This window comes from Paralichthys olivaceus, chromosome 3 (assembly GCF_024713975.1).
Source record: "Paralichthys olivaceus isolate ysfri-2021 chromosome 3, ASM2471397v2, whole genome shotgun sequence".
Classification (NCBI taxonomy): Eukaryota; Metazoa; Chordata; class Actinopteri; order Pleuronectiformes; family Paralichthyidae; genus Paralichthys; species Paralichthys olivaceus.
In genome coordinates this window covers 23,454,632-23,475,755 of record NC_091095.1, presented here as the reverse complement: position 1 = coordinate 23,475,755, position 21,124 = coordinate 23,454,632, and the positions used below count along the sequence as shown (strand labels likewise).

Below are 21,124 nucleotides of genomic sequence, written 5' to 3'. Positions count from 1 at the left end.
AGAACTGTATATATGCCTTTGAGATGTGTTTACTGGGCTCAGATCAGTCAGATGCATCTGCATGCTGAATGTCTTACAAACATGAACGCATGCTTTCTTATTCATAAGAGTTTCAGCTGTTTCTCTCACCACAACAAACTGGATAAGTCACCAGTTGTTAACAGATATACCCAGGAGAATTTCAGAAACGGTCATCTAACTGATATTTGAATATTCTGAACTCTCTTGTCTTCTTTTCTGTCTCCCTCAGCTCTGCCACATTGCCTATTACCTTCAAGTGCCTCTTGGAGAACAACCACATCGACCGTCGAATCATCCGATTTGTGCTGCCCGTGGGCGCCACTATCAATATGGATGGCACCGCCCTCTACGAGGCTGTGGCGGCGATATTCATCGCACAAGTTAACAATTATGAGCTGGACTTTGGCCAGATAATCACCATCAGGTCAGTGGACCGTGCTCTATACCATCTGCGCTTGTAAGCTCATTAACATGGGAAAGATATCATTGGGATTTGAAAGCAATGATGTCAACAACAATAAATCCTTTAAACTGTAGAGCAGAATCATCATGGAATATGTATGTCTCTGGTTTTTTAACATATCCACTTAATGACACACGGGAGAGTAAAGAGAGGAAGTTGGATGATGGATTAGAGGTTCCTTTATGTAGAAATGCCATATTTATTTATGTACAGTTTTTATCCATTTATCTTTATATTTTGAAAGATGTTCACATGTGTTCATTGATAATGAACACTGCCACAATATCTGTTTCCTATTCTACAAAAATGTAAAAAATAAGCTTTTGCACCTAAAAACAATTAATTCAATACTATACAATATAATGTGCAGTGTCACCACTCTACTTTAGTTTGATACTGAGGCTTCAAATCAACATGTCAAAGTACTGATTTGCTAACTTAAAATATTGGAGCATTGCCATAGTCCAATAGCAGATGACACGGATACATTTAGAGAAGATAGCCATTTTCCTTGCTGCCAGAGAGTTAAATGTAAAAAGGCCCTTCTCCTACATGTATTTTTGTGAAGCTTCAGTCTCTCGTCAAAAGTATCTTCATGGTGACGCACACAGCTGCAATCATGAGAAGTGACAATTCTGACATGGGCGATGTGTTGGGGCAGTTTCCATACACTGCAATGATCCAACAAGCTCTTTAATGAAAGCACACTACCACCTTTAGGTGTCTTAGATCCCGTTTTAAACTCTTTGACAGTGATAGCTTTTACCAGAGGCCAAGGATCTATCAGATTCCTGTTCTCATATAGCCAAACATATGTTCACAGCATAGTGTCAGTGCTGGGTAATGGTCTGGCCTTTCCAATTATCATTCTGCTAGAGGGGGAAAAACACCCACAGGTTGTTTGTATTCCTTTAAATCACTTTCATCTTCAGTAAAACCCAGATGCAGTGATGATGTCTCTGCAATTTAGCTCAAGAGAGAAAACTTGAACGTTTGAACTGTCTTTAAAATGGTTATTTCCCTGTAGATTATAAAAATAGTAAAAGACACATATCATGCCCAATGGCAGGTATACCTGCAGTCTACATCTGGTGGGTTAGATTATCACAAATCTAAAACATCTTTTTGTCCTTTTCAATTAGTATGGAGAAGCAGGTTTTTCACTCCACATCACTTAAGACAGTGCCTGCTGCCAAGCTCTGTTAGATGTGTGAGTGGCCTGCAGAGAGAGGAGGCTGAGCACACAGGGTGCAGAAAATAATTTGCAACCAGACAGTACTAGTACAACCCACACAGAAAAGGAACACTCCTGATTGCCTTTCCAAAATGAAGGTGAGACTTCAAACCTTAAAAACTAGGGAATATACATACATCAACAACAAACTATGAGGAAAATCACACCACTAAGTGAAACTCCTGTGCATACTAATGGTACACATTCATCTGCTGATGGTTCTGGTGCATTTGAGAATGAGTAAAAGATCAAATGTGTGGATGTTTTCTGAAATATATGAATGTGAAAATATGTGTTTGATTAAGTAATAAGGATAAGAATCATTTACACAGTAGTTTAACAGATACTTATATTTAATACACCTGCAAAATTATGCATGTGGTAAGCCAATTGAAATCACTCCTGATGGCCGATCATTGTGAGGGCAAGGTCATATCTTCTCCTTTTGAGGATGTCTACAAACATAGTAGATATTCAAATATTACATCTTTTGTAGCTGTCATCCTCCCCTATATTCACCAATGGATGTTTTTTTATGTATAATTCCATAAAGCAACTGTAGATTGAAAATATCCGCTTATCCTCTGTCTGAAAAGAGCCATGTGGCCTCGATAAACCACCATATCCCAGTCACGCCACTGCGAGACCTCCGACCCCAACTCACCTCCCCCACTACTGTCATGCTGCCATGAGTGGTGGGATCATCATCCTCAACCTCCGGATCTGCACCAGACATCACATGTGCAACAACATGCAGATCACTCTCCACACTGTCTGCTATTATAGTCACCATGCACCTTCTGACCTAACAGAGGATGCGTTTAATCCACATGTAGTGGGACGGCTTCTGTGGAGATGTTGTCAGTTCAGTGTTTGTTCTTGTTTTCTTCAAATTCTTCTAGTGAGTAAGTTCTCATCAAAACAACCTAGCTGCTTCCTGCTGAGAACATAGGGCAGTTTAATGAAAGATTGAGCACAACAATACTACAGCAGGGCTAAACTGTGTTTGAGTGTAGAAATGTAGATGTGATGGTCAGATCTTTCTCCTTTTTCTGATGGCAGTCTTTCAGACCTAACATTTCAGTGTTCCAAGTGCACCCCTGGAGTGTGGGTAGGAGTAGAGTGGGATGCACTGGCATGCTTTGCTGTCCGCTAAGTTCTGGAGTGCAGAGGATGTTAGAGCAGCTGGAGACCAAACTCATAAAAGGCAGTTTTCCTGCAAGAGGAAGATACTGCGTCTCAAAACATTGCTTTGTTCAATGGAAGAATAAAAGTTGTTGAGCTGAACAATGTGACTTATTCCTTTGTAAATCCTGTAGTGAAGGACTTCATGACCAACATGTGCAAATATTTTGCTTTAATATGCATTTGGCTTTTCTTCTAAACATATATTGGACCAAAGGCAACTTAATAGTCTTGCCTTGATGTCCATTTGTGTCCTCATGTCCTTCCTGCCTTACCAGGAGACTAATGTGAAGTTTTTCACAATCTTCTGAGACTCACCATTTTTGATTATAGAGGAGGAAGAAATGAATCACCACAGTCGTTGATGTCATTGGCTTGGCATGAAAAAAAAAAGATATACTGGAGAATACTGTCCTAGTGAGACACATGGGGCACCACAAATGTTATATAGTGCCAAATCACAACATACATTATCTCAAGGCACTTAACCAAATGGCTTTAAGTTAAAAAAAATAAAAATAAAAATCATCATGCAAATTACTCAACCAATGTTAAAGGCAAGTAAATCTAATATTTCTGTCTGTTCAAATGTGCCTGCAGCGTGTGGCACGGTCACAAAATAGCCCCATGAGTTACAAACTCAGCAAAGCAATGTTCAGTGATGAAAATTAAGATCTACAGAGAACTGAAATTAGAAAAGAGTTAAAGTACAACTTGAGTGGAAACAGCAGGAGTCTAACATGAATGAAATGAAAAGGTGGCTGCATAATGCATAAATTCCTAAATCTCAAACAAAGAGAAAACAAATGTCCTTTTGTGGTCCCTAGGCATAAACTGTTACTATATGTATCAATCAAATTGTATTTGTATGGTCCATATTCACAAATGACAATTTGTCTCTAGGTCTTAACAAGGTGCGGCATTCTGTGTCCTTAACCCTCAACAAGAGTGAGGAAAAACTTCCAACCCCCACCCACCCATTAACATGAGGAAAAACATAGAGGGAGCCTCATGTGAGGGTTTGCATCAGTTAATGGAATTAGGTTTTGTTTTATATTCATACTGACATCCCATTTCTCTACCAGCATCACAGCCACTGCCGCCAGCATTGGTGCTGCAGGGATACCTCAAGCCGGACTGGTCACCATGGTGATAGTGCTAACATCTGTCGGGTTGCCAACCGATGACATCACTCTTATTATTGCAGTAGACTGGGCGCTGTAAGTAGCATGTGTGTCCACCTCCATCACTTTGGCGAAACTGATTCAAACTAATCATACAAGAGCAAAAACAGATGGGTCCTCTTTTTAATCACCTCAGTTTCCTTCAGGCCAAAATGTCCAGGAATGAATGAATAATGATTCTATTCCGGTTGTTATGTTCTCTCCTAAATGTCTACCCCCTCTACAGAGACAGATTCCGCACCATGGTGAATGTAATGGGCGATGCTTTGGCTACAGGTATCATGGCACACATCTGCAGGAAAGACTTCTTGAAAGAGGGAGATGGGGTAAGTCCAAAAAAGGTTATTTTCTCTGCAGAAAATAACAGGATCACACACAAACTTAGTTTTATCTTTGATACTGGAAAGGATCCATGTGTGTATTTGCATACTGAGCAGGAAAGTGAGGACCGATTCATCAAGTAGTCACTCGAGACATGTCTCTTATAGTGCTGTCCACTTGTGATTGGATCCTGTAAAACAGATGCACTTTAAGGCATGGCAAAGGCTGCTACAGCCACACTACAATGATGTAGTTTTAAAATGCATCAACTCTACTACGTTTACAGGTGGCATCCCCACCACACCCCTAAAAGCCCAAAAAGCAAAACATGTTTTTGGGAAAACATGGCTGTTTTCATTTTTACTATATTAACACTGGGGTTGTTTTTTGGCTGGATGAACAGAAACTGAGAAACAAAGATGCACTTATTTTCTCTTCCTGATTGGGTCTTGTCAGGCACATTACTACCAGCAGTGAATGCAGCACCTATACTGAATAACAAGTGTTTCTAACATTTACTTTCACAAAAACATACATATCTCGCTGTCCAAGAAAACAAATCTTTGTTCTTACTCTTCGTCATTGCTGTCGCTCATATGTCGTTTTTTTCTGCAATAAAGCAACCAACTGCAAATAGATACAACTGCCCAGTGTATGTGACCGGTCATGTGTTATGCTTTTTCAGGTGTGGACAATAGACTGTATATAAAGTTGAACGACATGACAGCTCCCATAAGAGAAGCCATCTTCAAAATGCACATCAAATGATTTTCTGTGGTGTCTCTCATTTTAGGTAGTTCTTATTTGTCAAAATCTTACTTTTACCAGTAAGTTTGATTTTCAATATTTGATGCAAAAAGAATGGGGTGAAGCATCATGATTGACAGCTGAGGGTGTATTGGCAGGACCTTAATACAGTTTCTCTACAGTGTCTTTGGTATGGACAGAGATTTTTTGGTAAATAATAATAATAATACAGAATGGCAGAAATTGAGGAAGAAAATATTCAGTTCTCTCAATTCTTTAATTTTATGATTTCACATAATATGTCTGTTTCCTTTCTGACATATTAAACTCTGATTACCCCACAACGTCCTCCCTTGACACCTTCAGGTGCCACTGATCTGCGAGACCAAACCCGTCCTGAGCACCCCACCTCTGAGGAACTGTCACAACAACAATGGCAATTACCGGCCCCCTTCCTCAGGGATCAAACATGAGCTCATCCCTCCTGACGTGGCCCGGCTCATGCAGCTTGAGGAGGGCGTGCGGCCGCTGTCAGAGAGGAAGAAGCCACCGATTCCTCCGAGGCACCTGAAGAAGGGAAAAGAACACTGCACCATTGACATGAATGGCCTTGAGACCAACGTGTAGCCTCCTCCTGGAGGTTGATGGGTCGACTGTGTACTTGTGCTGAGCCTCAGAGCAAAGAACACCTGTACAAGTGGGAGGACTGGACGACTGAGCTCATCTTCACAGTGTATGTTTGATTCAAATGAACCTATAATTCTATAAACATCAAATGTCCTTCGTCTGGACCTTCAGGTTGAACTACTAAACTCCCAGACTCTGAAAGCACACGTGAGTACTTACATTGATGAACTGATTTCTATTTGATATCTACATTTTATATGATTTGCTTATTTCTTTTTTGGTTTGTGTGCAACATGTCTGGTGTGAGCTGAATGGCGAGGAGGCAAAGTGAAATGTCCTAATTTTTTATTTTTGCCTTAACAACGCTGGTGGTGCTACAGGCTGACTGAGGAACAGGAGGAGAGATTTCACCAAACTTCCACTGGGGTCATGATTTAACGTACATACATACAGTAGGATAGAGATTTTAAAGGTTTCATGGCTTCATTGAATTAAACTTTCCTGGCATTTGAACAGCCTGAAAACAACTACTGGTTATGTAACGTAAACCAAGTGGCTCTTGTTTGTAGGTTGAGTGAGTTTATTTGCTTCTGTTTGCAATGTACTGTATCATTTGATACCTACAGCACATGAACGTCTGATGCACTGGTTGATATAACTTGTCGACATCTTCCACTGCATGAAGTCATTCATGTGAATGTTAGGCTTGGATGTTTTCAGGTCTGTGTCAATACACTCTTTCTGTGGAAACATGTACTAGTCATTGTTGAGCTTCATCACTCATAACAGTCTAATGTCACAGGTTTTTGTTTTATCATCTACATACAAACAAGCAATGCTTTACAGCCTAGTTTTGTCAGAATAAATTACTGAATATGTTACGGATGCTATTTTTATTCTATTGTGGGAATTTGTGGGCCAGGTGAATTCAGTGCGCTGAACTTAAAAACTTTTCGACTCGAAAATGTATCATTTACACCGTTTTTTTAGCCTAAATGTCCGCTGTTATCCTCCTAGCCCGGAGCTAATAACTGTAATCAAAGACGATGACAATGTCTAATATATCCTGGATACAGATGTTGTCATCTTGTGCTGCTGACGTCATTTGGAGCCAGAGTCTGTGCTGCAGTGATGAGGGGGCGAGCCTTGGTAACAAGGTCCTGCAAGTCCACTCACCCCACCAATCACAGTCAGTTTCAGCCGTCGATCATGACATCACAAACAACTTACCAGAGGAATGAACACATGAACATACACCTGCATTATAAAACTACCTCAACAGAAAACATCATGAGGTGAGGGAAAGATGTGAAGGAGACTTGGTGCCAAAAGAATCTGACTGCGCTCATAATACTAGCCAACAATTGTACGATGGCACGTTATTCATGTGGGGCAATGATAAATGCGGTTGCCTCAAGGAATTGTTGGAAAGCATTATCATTTCCTATCATGAACGATGGCCTGTGTACCCTATGTTAAAGGCTCATTTCCGTAGTATTTAGAAAATTGGACCGGCTCTTATCAAGGTGGCCACTGAGTCATTTGGATCAGATCGGAACCTTTCTAAGCTATAAATTACTATTTGGCTGAAGATATCAGTGAGCTGCTGGCTCTTCATCGTCACACCGTCTTCCGCATCTCTCTTCCCACTTGTGTGCATAGTGAGTTACCAAGATTATTTGAGAGAAGCTCAGTATCCTATAGCAAAATAACAGTTGCAACGGTTGCGCCAGAATGAGACCGATATCTGCACTACCTGCAAAAAGGATCAGTGACGCTGAACCTGCTGAGATATTGATCAGATGTCTTTTCAAATTATTATTGCTGTGTTTGATGACCGTATATATGTGAGACTACAATACTGCTGTATGTGAAAGTGACTCTGTATTCATAGCAATATAGAGAGTGATATCTTCAATGTCATATCTAAATACTTTCCATTTGCTTATATAGAACAGGTGGAGACTGAAGCAGCAATGAAGCTGAAATCAGTTTATGTTTTGAATATGTCATTCACAAGTTAAAGAATTTGAAAAGATATGTATACCTTCCTCCACATCGTAGTTAAATCACTGCTTTTGATGAATATTACTTTACCAATACAAATACCTTACTGGCTGTGTGTCACACTCAACACCTTCGCATTAATTTGAAAGTAGTGCTGAAACAGCACTCTTGTTTGAATTTGTCAATTGAAAGAGAAATACTAGACATCCAATTTATTTAGAATAGTATTCACAAGGTGAACATTAACAAGCTAAATTTGCAAACCTTAAGATTTCAGTCCTGTTTTAATTTGGTTACTGGGGTAATAAAATGTACATTTTTGTATGATTCATGTATTGGACGCTGGGAGCAGCAGACACACAACTGACAAGAAGAAGAAGAACAGCAAAAAGATCTGCTTCTCTGCACAGCCAGCAAAAGTTTGCGCTAATCTATGATGTCACAATGTTTTAATCCCATGAAACATTAAAGAGGACAGTCAGCAGTCTTGGTTGTACGGCACTGTGCAACACACCAGGATGTTTAGGCACCATGCTCTGTGATGTCATCATTAGTGTACTCCACCTGAGAAATGAACACTCTGCCAGTAACTCAAAAACTTGTACGTAGTACCACGGTTAAAGGTCCAGTGTGTAGGATTTAGGAGGATATATCATGACTGTAAATTATCAAGAATTATTGTATTTTCGTACTTTAGAATGAGACCTTTATATCTATATCAGGTGAGGGTCCTCTTCCACGTAGTCCACCATGTTTCTACAGTAGCCCGCAATGGACAAACTGGACACTGGATCTAGAGAAGACCTTTCATGTTTTGTTTTTTCAATCTTTTTCCTTTCCTTCTTCTAGATGCTTGGAGTGGGGTTAAGCCTCTGGGGTATTCAGCTAGATGCAAATGCTTCATGCCACTAAATCCAACACACTGAACCTTTAAGGAAAACAGTGCCTATATAATTAATATTTTATAAAAATGTATGCATATGTATATATAAGTGTTTATTGTATTGATAATCTTAAGGATTGTTACTTTAACGGTTCTCTAATGTTATGTTTTGCTCTGTTATTTTTTTTCTACTTAATATCATTATAAATTAAATGCTTAAGATTTATGGAGTGTTGATAAAATAAGATCACCTCAGGCTCCAGAGATTAATTGAATGCTCTAAAGAAAATAATGAATAGATTACTTATTAAAATTGAAATAAAGCCAGGCTTGAGACTTGCAGTGTTTTCATTGAACAGGTACTGTGGGTGTGTTGGTTTCAGTGGGAGGCCAACTGCTTATCTGGCCACTCTTGTTGTTAAAACACAAAGAGTTTCACAGTATTTCTAGTAAAATCCTTTGAATAAGCCAGGGAGACAAGGCAGCCAGAAACAAAATGAAAGCATTCACAAAGAGGAACACAGTATAAACAGCTGCTTAAAGTTGCAAATTAATTTTTCATTTTCATTCAGAGACATTTACAAAGGAAAATTCCCACAGACCTTTGTGAATACACTTTTCTTAGAATAAAGCAGAATAACAAAATTTAGACGATAGATAGATGTTGTATGGCAACAGTCAATAAAATATGAAAGCTTGGTATAAAGATATGCAATATTCACCAGCCCATACAATGGAAACTAGAGTAACTTCATCTGGTATCCTGCACCAGAAACATGTGACTCTGCCACTCAGCACAATACAATAATGAACCAGGAAAATTACATTCACAGGATCATTCCCATTTAGATAATATTTCTGTCCTTCACGCAATCAAGTCCAGTTTAATTGAACGTTTCTTATGTTTCTTGCTCCTTATCATCCTCCATGTCGTTTCTTTTAAAGGGAAGGTCAGTGTTTGCTGTGCCAATGTCCAGCACTTGCAAATTGGACAGGTGCGCGAAAGAGCTCTCATCCACAGAGTCCACAGACAGGCGGTTAAACCTTTATAGGAGACAAAGAGAGGAAATGTATGTGATGGAAGCGATGGTTTACGGGTTAAAAGCAGTTGACATTTACAAATGTCATCTGTCAGGAGGAGCATCTCTCCACGCAGGGATCAGTACAGTGGGATCTATCTGATGAGCACACAACACTAAGTGCTCACTTTGCATCAAAGCATTTAATTTCTCCTAATATCAACAGTAACTACTCTGTCCATCAGAGAAAATGCTTGCAAATGTTATCTATGAACTTTATCAAGTAACAAACATGCAATGCATATGAACATGCAATAAACACACACACACACACACACACACACACACACAAACAAATCCCTTTTCCCCCTTCCTTCAATGATGCAAAAAAAACAAAGAAATGTGGCAGCACCTGATATAACAGGAAGAGCACAACAGCCTGGATGACTGGTCCATGAACACAAGCAATAAAGCAGCTAGGTTGAGGTCAGACTGAAAACCTAACAGAACAAAAGCCTTGGAAGCGTTTGTCTGAAACCTCTTTACTCTGCAGTCTGACAGCTGCTTTCAGTTGCACTGCTTGCGGGCATAAGCCTGCACTATGTGGAACAAACCAAAGTGGAAAATTTGCTGAATGCACACAAGTTAGATATAAGCACTCTACAAATGAAGCTCAGTCCAACACAGGAATTGTTTGTAAAAGAGTATATCATCAGTTTAGACTATAATGTGAAATGTAAAAAGTTGACTTTATAAACAAACGTTTGAATGGCTGTAATCTCTATGTGTATCATAGTATGTTTCACAATTGTAAATACCAGGTTGGACATTTATGAAAATGTGCTTATTTACTTTCTTGGCAAGAGTTACATAAGACTGATAACAATCTGATGTCTCCAAAGTTAATATAAAGCAACAGCACATAAGCCCTATAAAACCACAATGGTGTTTTTACACTTGAGTTTGATGTAAACAAATTATAATGTGATAATTAGTTTGCTGTCCGAATCGCACAGAATTTGACCAATGCACAGGCCCTTAACAAAACACCAACTCGTCCACAGACTGAAGGCACACTTCCCTACCCCCACTGTTACAAAGCACTGATAATTCAGCATCATTTACATCATGTTTTAAGCCTAAATGTCCTATGATATCCTCCTCTGCATCCACATTCAAAATCATTATAGTGGTGAGTGGTGAGTAGATAATAAGTGACTTTTCATTAATTTTCCTATCCCTTTAAATAAAAGCATCAATCTCCTCACAACTATGATACGGTTACACTTGTATAATCGTTGCCTGAGTGGGGATCAATACAAATGGACAAGAAACATATTTAAGGAGCCACACAGGATATTTCCATAAACCCCTGAGGACCATGAGGAGTGTTAAAGTCTATCATCTACTTCATGTCTTGTGCAATCATTTTGAATCATTAATGAGTGTCTGACTAGTAGAAGTAACATACGACTGAGACTAACAAATTGTTTTCATGGCCCTTACCGGAGGAAGATGCCTTTGATGTTCGGAGTGCCTTCGAATGCTGAAGCAGGAACAGCAGAGATGCGATTACTTTGTAGGTAAAGGTACTCCAGAGACTCAGGAAGGTCAGAGGGGATGTGTGACAGCTGGTTGGCAGACAGATCTAATGTCTAAAATTACAAAAGTCATAGTAAATAATCAAGCATAATAAAAAAAATTCACTGATCTGTATGTTAAATCATTTTTAAATACAAGGCAATATTTAAAAATATGTTTTATACTCAATGTGTTATTAATAGCCATTTTGCACTGCACATTGTTTCGAATCAAGACAAATTATAGCAACTGTCACAGGTTCTGGTTCTTGCTTCCACTTAAGCTATATTTTGGTGCTACTGAGGAGGGGATATAGATATTTCTGTCTATTTCAATCTCAAATACAACACTCAAACATGTTGTGTAACAAATCCATGCCGGTGGTGACTGATAGACAGGTTTTCCTCTTGGGCTTATCATAGCTGCAGGCTTGCTGCTGAGATATTCGGTAGTGCACATATTTTTCTTGACGGCTACTGCTGACACTTTCATTATTTGAACATTTCTTCCCATATTCCCAAGGTCCCCAAAGTCCTTTTACCAAATTCCTTTCCGTTCAATCAAAAGTAGAAATAACAATAGGTCACAGACATAACCCTTGTATATTACAGGCCCAGTAGCCTACATACAGAGCAACAAACCTCCCAACGCTAAAATGCAAATACCAGGTTTCAGGGCAGAGCCTTGATCTTGATTCATCCAGCATATGTTTCCTTCCTTTATCAAACTGCCTCTACTGTTGTCTGTGCTACAACTGCTTCACTTGCATAGAAATCCTATGGCCAGTCTTACTTTTGCTCTTTTAATGTTTAACATTAATGTTTTTTAAATACAGTGGGAGCACAGGGACCTAGTAAAAAGAGCCTCATAACTGTCTTAGATATTGATGTTATGAGAAGCCTCAAGCTACAAGTTGTCAGTTTATGCAGTGGACAACTACCACTATTATCTGATCTGAGTCCCCCATTAGACACTCACTGTGAGCGCACTGAGCTCCATCCAAGCTCCCTGGTAGACTGAGTTCAGTTTCAACTGGTTGTTACTCAGGATGATCTTTCGTAGCTTCTCCATGCCCGTCAACGCACCATCCGGAATAGTGTTGAGCTGATTGTTCTTGATTTCGAGCACCAGCAGGCTGCGTGGAAGACCCAGGGGCATGGAGTGAAGGTTGTTCCCTGATAGGTCCAGTTTTTCCAAATCGCGCAGCTTCCTGAAGGCATCTCTGTGAACATTTTGGTTGGTCAGCTTGTTGTAGCTAAGATTGAGCTCCGTCAGGGTGTAAAGCAGGGCCAGGTCATTCCGGCCAAGTTCAGAAATAGAGTTGTGGAGCAGCATTAGGGTCTTGGCCCGTCGAGGCAAGCCCCGGGGAACTCGCTCCAGCAAATTGTTATACATGTGTAGAGTATGCAGCTTCTTTAAACCCTGGTGAAAAAGCAGTTAAATCAAAAAGTTATCCATTTTACGAAGAAAGTCAAAATGTCAAATGTGAAGTAGTTGAGAATATCATTTCATCAGGGGCTGTCTTACAATTGAAAATGCTTGATAAAATCCTCATATTATTACCCAAGTGTGTGTTTCTGTAAAAGATCTGAGAGAATATGAAATGAAAAAGAAACATACCTGGAAGGCAGCTGGGTGGATGGAACGGGAGCGGATCTTGTTGTTGTGGAGGAGCAAGTATTCAAGGTTTCGAACAGAGATAAGAGCGTCTCCGGGGATGCTGCGGATCGAATTCTTCTCCAGGTGTAACAGCACTAGATTGCGAGGCAGACCCTTCGGGACGACGCTCAGATTGTTATTTGACAAATCCAGGCACTCCAGGCTGTTCAGCTGGCTACCAGAAGAGAGGGAGAGGAAGTCATCAAATCAGTTCTCTGATCCTGAACTGTGTTGCTTTCTCTCTGCTGCTGCAACACAAGAGTTCATACATAAATTAATTTGTAATCAATGTGTTGTGGTGCCATCAAGACTTTACACAGGGCAATAGCATCAACATGCTTGAATATATCAACAACATATTAACCACTGAGGGTCTGTGAGTGAGGATTTTTCCACCTGAAAGTCTCGTTGTCCATGCCCTCGTTGCTGAGAAGATTGTTCTGGAGATACAATTCTCTTAGGTTTTTCAAGTTGTCAAAAGCCCCAGCTGGGATTTTCTCCAACTTATTACTCTGTAACCAAGGGAAAAATGCATATTTTAGCATCATTGCCATATTCATGAATTAAAGAAATAGATGTATGTCATCCACCCAACATCTAAGTGCAAACTTAAGCTGGAAAACCATCTATTACCTTATATTATTCTCTACTCTCCTGGTATTATGCAGTGGTTCAGGTGCTATACCTTTAGATGAAGACGATAAAGGTTGGACGGCAGGTTTTTGGGTACAACCCGCAGGAAGTTGCTTGACATTGTCAGGATCTCCAGATTGTCAGAAGCATTGAACATGTGATCAGGAAGCCCTGCATCAGTCAGCTTGTTGTTATGGAGATACACAGACCTGGGAGACATAATCAAGGGATAATGCAATGTGTAACTGGACACACTGCCAGAAAGAAGAGATACTTTTATATAGATACACACATTCATACCTCAGTTTTGGTTTATGGCCAAACGTATATGGGTAGATCTTTGTAAGCTGATTCGCAGCAAAATCAGCACTAACCAAAGAGGGTGGTAAGACCTTTGGTGCTGAAGTAAGCTGCAAGCAAAAGAAAACAGATATCCGGTTATGATGTTGCAAAATCTCTTACAAACAGAGTCTTTGAAACTGGAGTCTGCAGTTTTCATCCTCTTGGCTGGTTACTTTTTCTTTCAACTATAGCCACAATCTTGCTTTAGTTAAAACAACAACAAACAAGTATTTTGGCCTAGCTGGTGGTGGGGCTCCTGAGATGCAATGTTAGTCGCTTGGTCACTTATTCAGACAGACCACCAATTGCAAACATTTTGTGGTCACAAGAGGATGAATCCAAATGACTGAACAATCATGAGGTGGACTTTTTTTGTGGTTTGTGTGAAATGTTCATCTTGTCCCCTCAAGATGAACCATAATAAATTTGGGCAGCCCTTTATTTTTTTTATCCAGTGCCACCATTAGGTCAAAATGATTGTATCCCAATATCTACAAAATTAATGTTAATGCCAGCAGCCTCAGCTATACATGGTGTGAAGTGCTAATTAGAAAATGTTAGCTTGCAAACAATAGACTAGGATAATGCTCATGGTAAACAGTTTATATGTAGAGATTTGACATGAGCATGCTGATATGATTATGATAGCATTTAGCTCAAAATGGAAAGCCTTACAGAGCTACTAGACTCTTGTTCTTTTTGACCGTGGATGATTACAAACAGGGATGTTTTGAAAGGCAACAATAATACATTCTTGTGGTTTTTCTAATATTTTCTTCGGTACATCATCTCTAAAGAAGAAAGGCAAGCTGTGTACCCCTTCATGAAACAGAACAGTTTACCACAACTACAACTTCACTGTAAAAAAAAAAAGAAAAAAGCAGTGAATATAGAAATCCGGGAAGCACTGGTGAGATTAGATGTTCATTTAGAGCTCTCTTTTTTATAATATGGTTTATGGATTAAAGCAGCATGGGTGTCTTTGAGGCTTAGTGAGCACTTTAAAATCCCCTATTCTTCCTGTATCCTGTTTGCATAGTCATCCCTGTAAAGGCACAAACAAATCTGGCCATCTTTTCTCTCTTTTCTCTGTGTCCAAAAGGGTCAGTAACATTTTAGCTCTGACCAGCTGGCACAGACATACTGAGAGTCATTACAAGCATAAGCTCACACAGAGCGTATGACTGCCACCCCTCTCTGCCAGCTGGCGCTATGTCACTGTACTATAACAGAATAGAACAGTAAGATGAACATTTTAAAGATGAACTTGCTATTGCATAATGGAGGCTGGTAGAACAAAATTTGGCTCACCTTGTTATTCGCCAAGTATAAATAAGCTAGCTCTTCGAGCATCTCGAAACCTTCGTCTTCAAGGCCTGTAAAGAGAAAAACATACCGCAATGGATTTTGTTTTAGTAAGTTTCAAATTTCAGATTTATTCAGGTCACTGATTCATAGTTAGTTTATAATGTACTTTGTTACCTTTTTTCTCAGTTAGGCGATGGCACAATCATGACATTTAAAACAGATTCTGTATGTTCCTGAACAGTTTTGTTCAGATAATTTAAGATTTAATCGGTAGATTAAGGTTTAACAAATCATATATCCACATTATAAGATAGAAAAGCAACTAGACCTATCTCAGATATTAAGTTGAATTATGAACCCAGATTGTCCGAAATGTAATTTTGCAACAGGGAGAAATCTGTATACATTTGATTCCCTTTCAGTGGCGTATATCCACTTGTTATCAAACTGGACCATCCAGTTTTAAGTAACATTTTTATACTTCACCTTTTTACACCTTGATCATATTTAACCATATGTTTTAATTGGATGAAGGGTTTTAGTCATCAATCTATGGTAAGTGGCAACTCGGCTCGGAGCCCTACAAGATATCCTGTAGCCACCAGATGGTGTCTGACACACTGAAGGAATGCAATGGTAGGGACAACAACTCCCATGAATCCCATAACTTCATGACATTACCAAACTATCTCTATTTTTGCAAAAGTAGGTCATTGACTAGAGCGTTTGACCAAGTTGTGGTGTCCAGAAGATAGGACTGGAATAGGAAAGTGATCAGTCTGAACCAGTTGGGAAAAGGAAGATTTGTTAGTTAACTGACTGTAGGCACACCCAATGGGTCACTAAGTGAATTTCAGGAAGTTGTTAAAAATTATTTGGCGATAACTTATTCCAAATTGCAAGTGTACTAAAAGATGTAAGAACATATGTTGTCTTTTCTTTTTATTATGTGCAAATCTTTTCTGGGAATTTATAACATGGCAAACAAATGTATACATACAAACTGTGATCAGGTATACAATCTCACCACACTACTTCACCTACAATATATCCTGTTATTTAATTCACATGAATTGGGAAGCTGCAGTCAGTTGAGCAAGAAAAACAAAAACCAGCAGTCACCACTGCACGCCTGAAATACACAGACATGAATCATGCTTGTTTGGGTATTATGTGGTTTGTGTAAATGGAATGTGTTGACTTTGATAGAGCAACATGGGGCATTAGGATTAAGGGTCAGGATGACTGTGAACTTGCAATGTTGTTTGCATGCATCCACATTTCAGAGCCTTACTTTCTGCCTTTTCAAGTGATACTGATGTGAACAACTGATGTATACATCTGCATTTTCAGGTTTGAGATTTTTCTCTATAAATACAACTTAAAGGCCCCATATCTTACACTTATCTGTGATTTAATTTGAGGTATTGGTACCCTAAAAATGATATCAGTGGTTTGTAGTAAAAAAAGCTACTCTGCTGCCTCACTTTGGAGCTCCAGACAGAACAGGCTGTTTTCGCCTGCCTTATGAATTATTTATGAGACACTCCTTTGATTGCCTGGCTCGATTTGAGTGACACGCGACCAGGCCTATCCCCGGTCTAATTCTGGAGCACTGGAGAACTATCCGGGAAACACAAATGGCGACGACCACAGCTGAGCGTCAGGTTATTATGTTTGGATACAGCTGTAGAAGGCCAACCACTCATTCACAGTTGGTTAAATCAGCATGTTTCAGAATGGTGCTGACACACACAACAGTTCAGTGGCAGCAAAAGTTATAATCAAGCAAAAATGTCATGAAATTGATCCATCGTTTTGAGCCTCCACGAGTCAGCACACACTCAGAGCTGAGCAGGACAAGTGGGAATCCAACAGCCATGTTTATCTTGTCATAAGACACATTAGAAAACATGTCTATAATCGGCTCCCTTGCTGTACGCCAGATTCCTGCTAGGAGTTTATGTTGTGTTACAATGTTTACCATCTGTAGTGAGCCAGTTGTTCTGAAGGTTGAGAGTCTCAAGCTGATACAGATGGGAAACATGCTCCACTGTTATCTCCTCGATTTTGTTATTCTGAAATCAGGACACAAAACACAGACAGAAAGAAAACGGAGTTTGGCACAGGTAACACAGTCATTTCTGAGCTGAACAACAAAATGCAAATGTCTACTACTGCATATGTGGGTGTGCAAGACCTGCAGTGAGAGATGGCAGATTTTATCTGACAAATTGGAGGGAAACTCTGTGAGGTCGACTCCAGCGCAGTCCACGACCCCCTCTGATGTACAGCTACAGGCTGGCGGACACTGGACCGGCTCAGATTTTGTCGCCACTTTTGCAATGTTAGTCTCCATTATCGATTCTTCCTCTTCCACTGGTTTAAGAGGGGCCTGGCATCGCACCAAAACCCAGGCCAAGAGCAGCACACTCAGTGCCCGCAGGAAGGAATGCTTGGGAAAGGCCATGTCCACTGCTGAGCTGTCCTGTTGAACGAGCACATGTGCATGCTGTAGAGTTAAAATCATCAGGTTATGGATGAAACTTGCAATTTGCTACTTTTCTGATACTAAAGCAACGGTAGTATCCTCAGTCATAACTTTTATTAAATATTACTATTATTGTTATAAAGTGTGAGGAAGCCCACTGCCTGTCAGTCGCTCATAACCAACTCATTCTGACATTAACTATCCACAAAATGCAGAGAAACACAGACATATTACAAGCTTGCATAGTGAACAAGTTCATTTAATCAAAAAGGGATGTGGCTGAAAAAGGCAAGCAATGTAAACCTGTACCTTAAACTCAAAACAATGAGCTGACAGATGCCAGAACCCTCTGAAGAACTGAGGGGAACTGCAGAGTTAGTGATTACTCTCTGTGGGTTCATCACTGTAGGTGATATCTTTCATAAACAAGTGTTCCTGTTATCCATTGTTATTTTGATAAAGCCACTTTAGAGGGAAATATAGTGGGAATGTGAGGTTTGCTAGATCAGCTACATACTAATTCTACAATCATCTGTCTGAATGTGGATCACATCTCGTGAACTGTTCACCTAATCAACTTCACACCATCCATGTGTGTCCTCAATGGCTCAGAAAAGTGCAGTGTCCAAGTTGACGCGATTTGGACATGCAATCGACGGTTCAGTATTAATAATAATATAATAATTGAATAAACAGACGACTAGCGCTCTGTAGCAGTCGGTGGTGCAGTGTCCCCTCAGTCTGAGTTGAAATGTCCCCTGGTCATTTTAACAATTTGATGTTTTCGACACAGACATTCCAGAGTATTGTCAGTGCCAGTTGCTTAACAGACCTCTTGAATATCGACACGCAATGTATGGAAAAATAACAGCAGTAAATCACTCAAATGTAATGCATTTATCCCCTACATGAACTGTATTAAAGCTAATTTAGTTCGATTTTATAAAAAACATTGACTACATTATAGTACACAAAAAGCACTGCACAAAGGGACTAATACAATGTGACAGAATATTGTAGAACTGTCTGAGGTGGACTCAATAATGACAAGGAATAATTCTGAAGTAGCTCCAGAGCTTCAACACAGGACAGAGAACAACCCATTCCAAACAGGCAGGTTTAGAATGCACACTGCACTAGCTTTACAAATTTCAATGAGTTAAACAATTTTACAATGTATGATTTTATGAAGGTATGTATTGTCAAAGGCAGTTTTCTAATCGCAGTTGATATGAAAACATCTGCCTCACTCACTCACTCGCTTTAAACTTTAAAAAAACAGAGACCATTTCAACACAACAGTTGGTTCATCCTAAGAAACTGGCTCAGATCAGGCAGCCTGTCCAGCCAAGTATTAGACAATAAGATGCATTTGGTTTCTTTCGGAATTTTAAATGTCAAAATGAATTCATGAGGCACACTGAGTACTGCTCAGCGTGGACTTTTGGTCTTGAATTCTGCTGATCAAAGACTCAAAACACCTTCCCATGAGTCAGTATGTTTACATGCTAATGTCAGATTATTCTGAATATGACAATAATTGGAAATTGATGCAGATCATTTATACAAAGTCAAAATTTGGCTTTTTCACTTGCACATTCAGAATATGTAACCTAAAAGGGTTTTGATGGCAGTTTGCGACACACTGCCTTTTGCCAGTTTGCAGTCAGCTCTGAGTTGTACACAAACCAATTACACAGTTTGCGAGGTTCGGGTAGAGAACAAAGCCCATGAAAAGCCCACATTTGTGGAAAGAAGGAGATACACCTATTTTTAGAAGGAGTGTAACCATAAGGCATCATGGGGATGTTTTAAATATGGCTGCAGTACGTATGGCTCCATGTAAACAGGAGTAGCAGTGGAATAGTAGCCATGTTGACAGCTCAGAATTGGTGGTGTTTTTTGGAATGAGGGTAAAGAATGGAATATTTAGCACACTTAAACTTATTGAATGCAACCAGAAATCTCCTCAGAAATGTTTTTGCAGTCACAGTTTTTTAATCCATTTAAATTTGTTTCCTTGATTTATCAATTTTGTTCAAAACACTTGTTTTCTATGACAATTTTGAATGGCATTATGGGAAGTGTAGGGCCCAGTTTATTTATTTTATCCATACGAGAGACAAAAAAATGCTATATATATATATTACATCTAAAATGTATATTAATTGATGGAGGGTTTGCATTATTTACACACCGGGCCAACAACAAAAGAAAGCCCTCTGCTCCTTCTCTCTGCTGAGTTTGAAGCTTCAGTCCTCACCAACTGGAAGAGCTGATTTGAAAAAAGAACATATAGGCATCAATCCTTACACCTTGCTTGCTTGGCTTTCCAATCATACAACAATCATATATCCATCAGTTTCAGGGATATTTCATACGATAATATGAATGCAGCCTTTTGTATATTGTCTGGCAAGCACGAGGACAGCAGTGTAGTAAAGCCTTGACAAAGCTCTCATCACCTCCATCCAAGGCAGCTCTCAAGGCAAACATCTAAAAGCCATCCATAAGAAGAGCCTCTTCTGATTGCTGCACCACAAGTATCAAAGGGACTGTGGTAAACACACTGACAAGTGGATGCACAGACAGAAAATTTAAACAGCAGCACGCAAACACCCACATACAATGAAACATAAAAGCCTAATGTGCACTTGCCTGCACTTACTGTTCAATCTTGTCTATGGCTAGATAGAATACAGCATCCAGGGGTCAGAGAGGAGTTTAAAGTCATCACTAGGTCAACAACCCTCTCATATTACCACATAATTTCAAGGCTTGAAGTTAAAAAGCATATTTTCATGTTGCTCTCCTTTTTCTCAGCCGAGCAGAGGTTTTGAGGCAGATTTACTGCACTGTTAAATAGTCATCTGAAATATACATGCCAGAACTGTCATGCGTGGATGAATGACCTTTATGCATAAAGCTCAGTCTGTGCTCTGTATACCATAACAGCCACCTATAAGCAGTGAGCAGAAAAGTCTGCAAAAGCAACATTCTGGTCTATACTGTTGTACTTTACCCCTTCCGCACGTTAGCTGAAATGCAGTCTGAGGTCCAGTCCAAACACAGGCTGTCCCACAGCAAGCAAGGAGTCACACAGCCACAGCAGATACCCTCCAGATGTTTGAGAGAAGTGGGAGTAGGAGAGAGAAAGTCAAGAGAAACACAGGAAAGGGAACAGGCGAGAGTGAAAGGAAAGGGAGTGAGTACGAAAGACAGCTCTGACCTGACTGGAAGCCAAAAATGAAAATTCTTTCCTTTTTTCTCATATTTTTCCCCAAGAATTGATTGATTTCCCCTCATTCGCAGGCCTTGTTAGAAGTTTTGAGCTGTGATTTTTAGGTTGTTGGAGTTTCCTCTTGGGTCAGGGGTTAGGGTTCATGAACTTAAAGATCAACTCGAACAGACAGGGTGGC

At 39.7% G+C, this 21,124-nt stretch overlaps 2 protein-coding genes across 3 annotated transcripts in view; one reads left to right on the top strand and one right to left on the bottom strand.

The window, feature by feature from the left end:
- Positions 1-9,000, top strand: part of slc1a7b (solute carrier family 1 member 7b) — a 37,924-nt gene extending 28,924 nt beyond the window's left edge. The window contains exons 8-11 of the mRNA XM_020080729.2: positions 251-445; positions 3,989-4,123; positions 4,314-4,413; positions 5,522-9,000. Coding sequence (XP_019936288.1) covers positions 251-445; positions 3,989-4,123; positions 4,314-4,413; positions 5,522-5,782 — 691 coding nt within the window. The 3' untranslated portion in view covers positions 5,783-9,000. The remainder of the gene's footprint in view (positions 1-250; positions 446-3,988; positions 4,124-4,313; positions 4,414-5,521) is intronic.
- A 209-nt stretch (positions 9,001-9,209) lies between these two features.
- podn (podocan) lies at positions 9,210-20,906 on the bottom strand. Of its 2 annotated transcripts, XM_020080752.2 has the most exons (12): positions 20,728-20,906; positions 19,903-19,980; positions 17,415-17,702; positions 17,199-17,292; positions 15,218-15,282; positions 13,865-13,974; positions 13,617-13,773; positions 13,328-13,443; positions 12,893-13,106; positions 12,251-12,694; positions 11,198-11,346; positions 9,210-9,716 (listed from the first exon to the last, which is right to left on the bottom strand). In XM_020080752.2, exons 3-12 carry the CDS (start codon positions 17,682-17,684, stop codon positions 9,572-9,574), a joined length of 1,764 nt encoding a protein of 587 aa, XP_019936311.1. In that variant the 5' UTR covers positions 17,685-17,702; positions 19,903-19,980; positions 20,728-20,906; the 3' UTR covers positions 9,210-9,571. The 2 variants fall into 2 exon arrangements, with proteins under 2 accessions (XP_019936311.1, XP_019936310.1); XM_020080751.2 differs by lacking the exon at positions 19,903-19,980 and having other exon boundaries at positions 20,728-20,905.
- Between the last annotated feature and the right edge of the window lie 218 nt (positions 20,907-21,124).

Excerpts from the sequence above, each read along its gene's own strand:
- podn (XM_020080752.2), bottom strand. The coding sequence starts at position 17,684 with ATGGCCTTTCCCAAGCATTCCTTCCTGCGGGCACTGAGTGTGCTGCTC. Across the intron at positions 15,283-17,198 it reads CAACTGGCTCACTACAGATG|GCCTTGAAGACGAAGGTTTC; the intron begins GTAAACATTGTA and ends TTCTCTTTACAG. Across the intron at positions 12,695-12,892 it reads TCCACCCAGCTGCCTTCCAG|GGTTTAAAGAAGCTGCATAC; the intron begins GTATGTTTCTTT and ends CTTTTTCACCAG.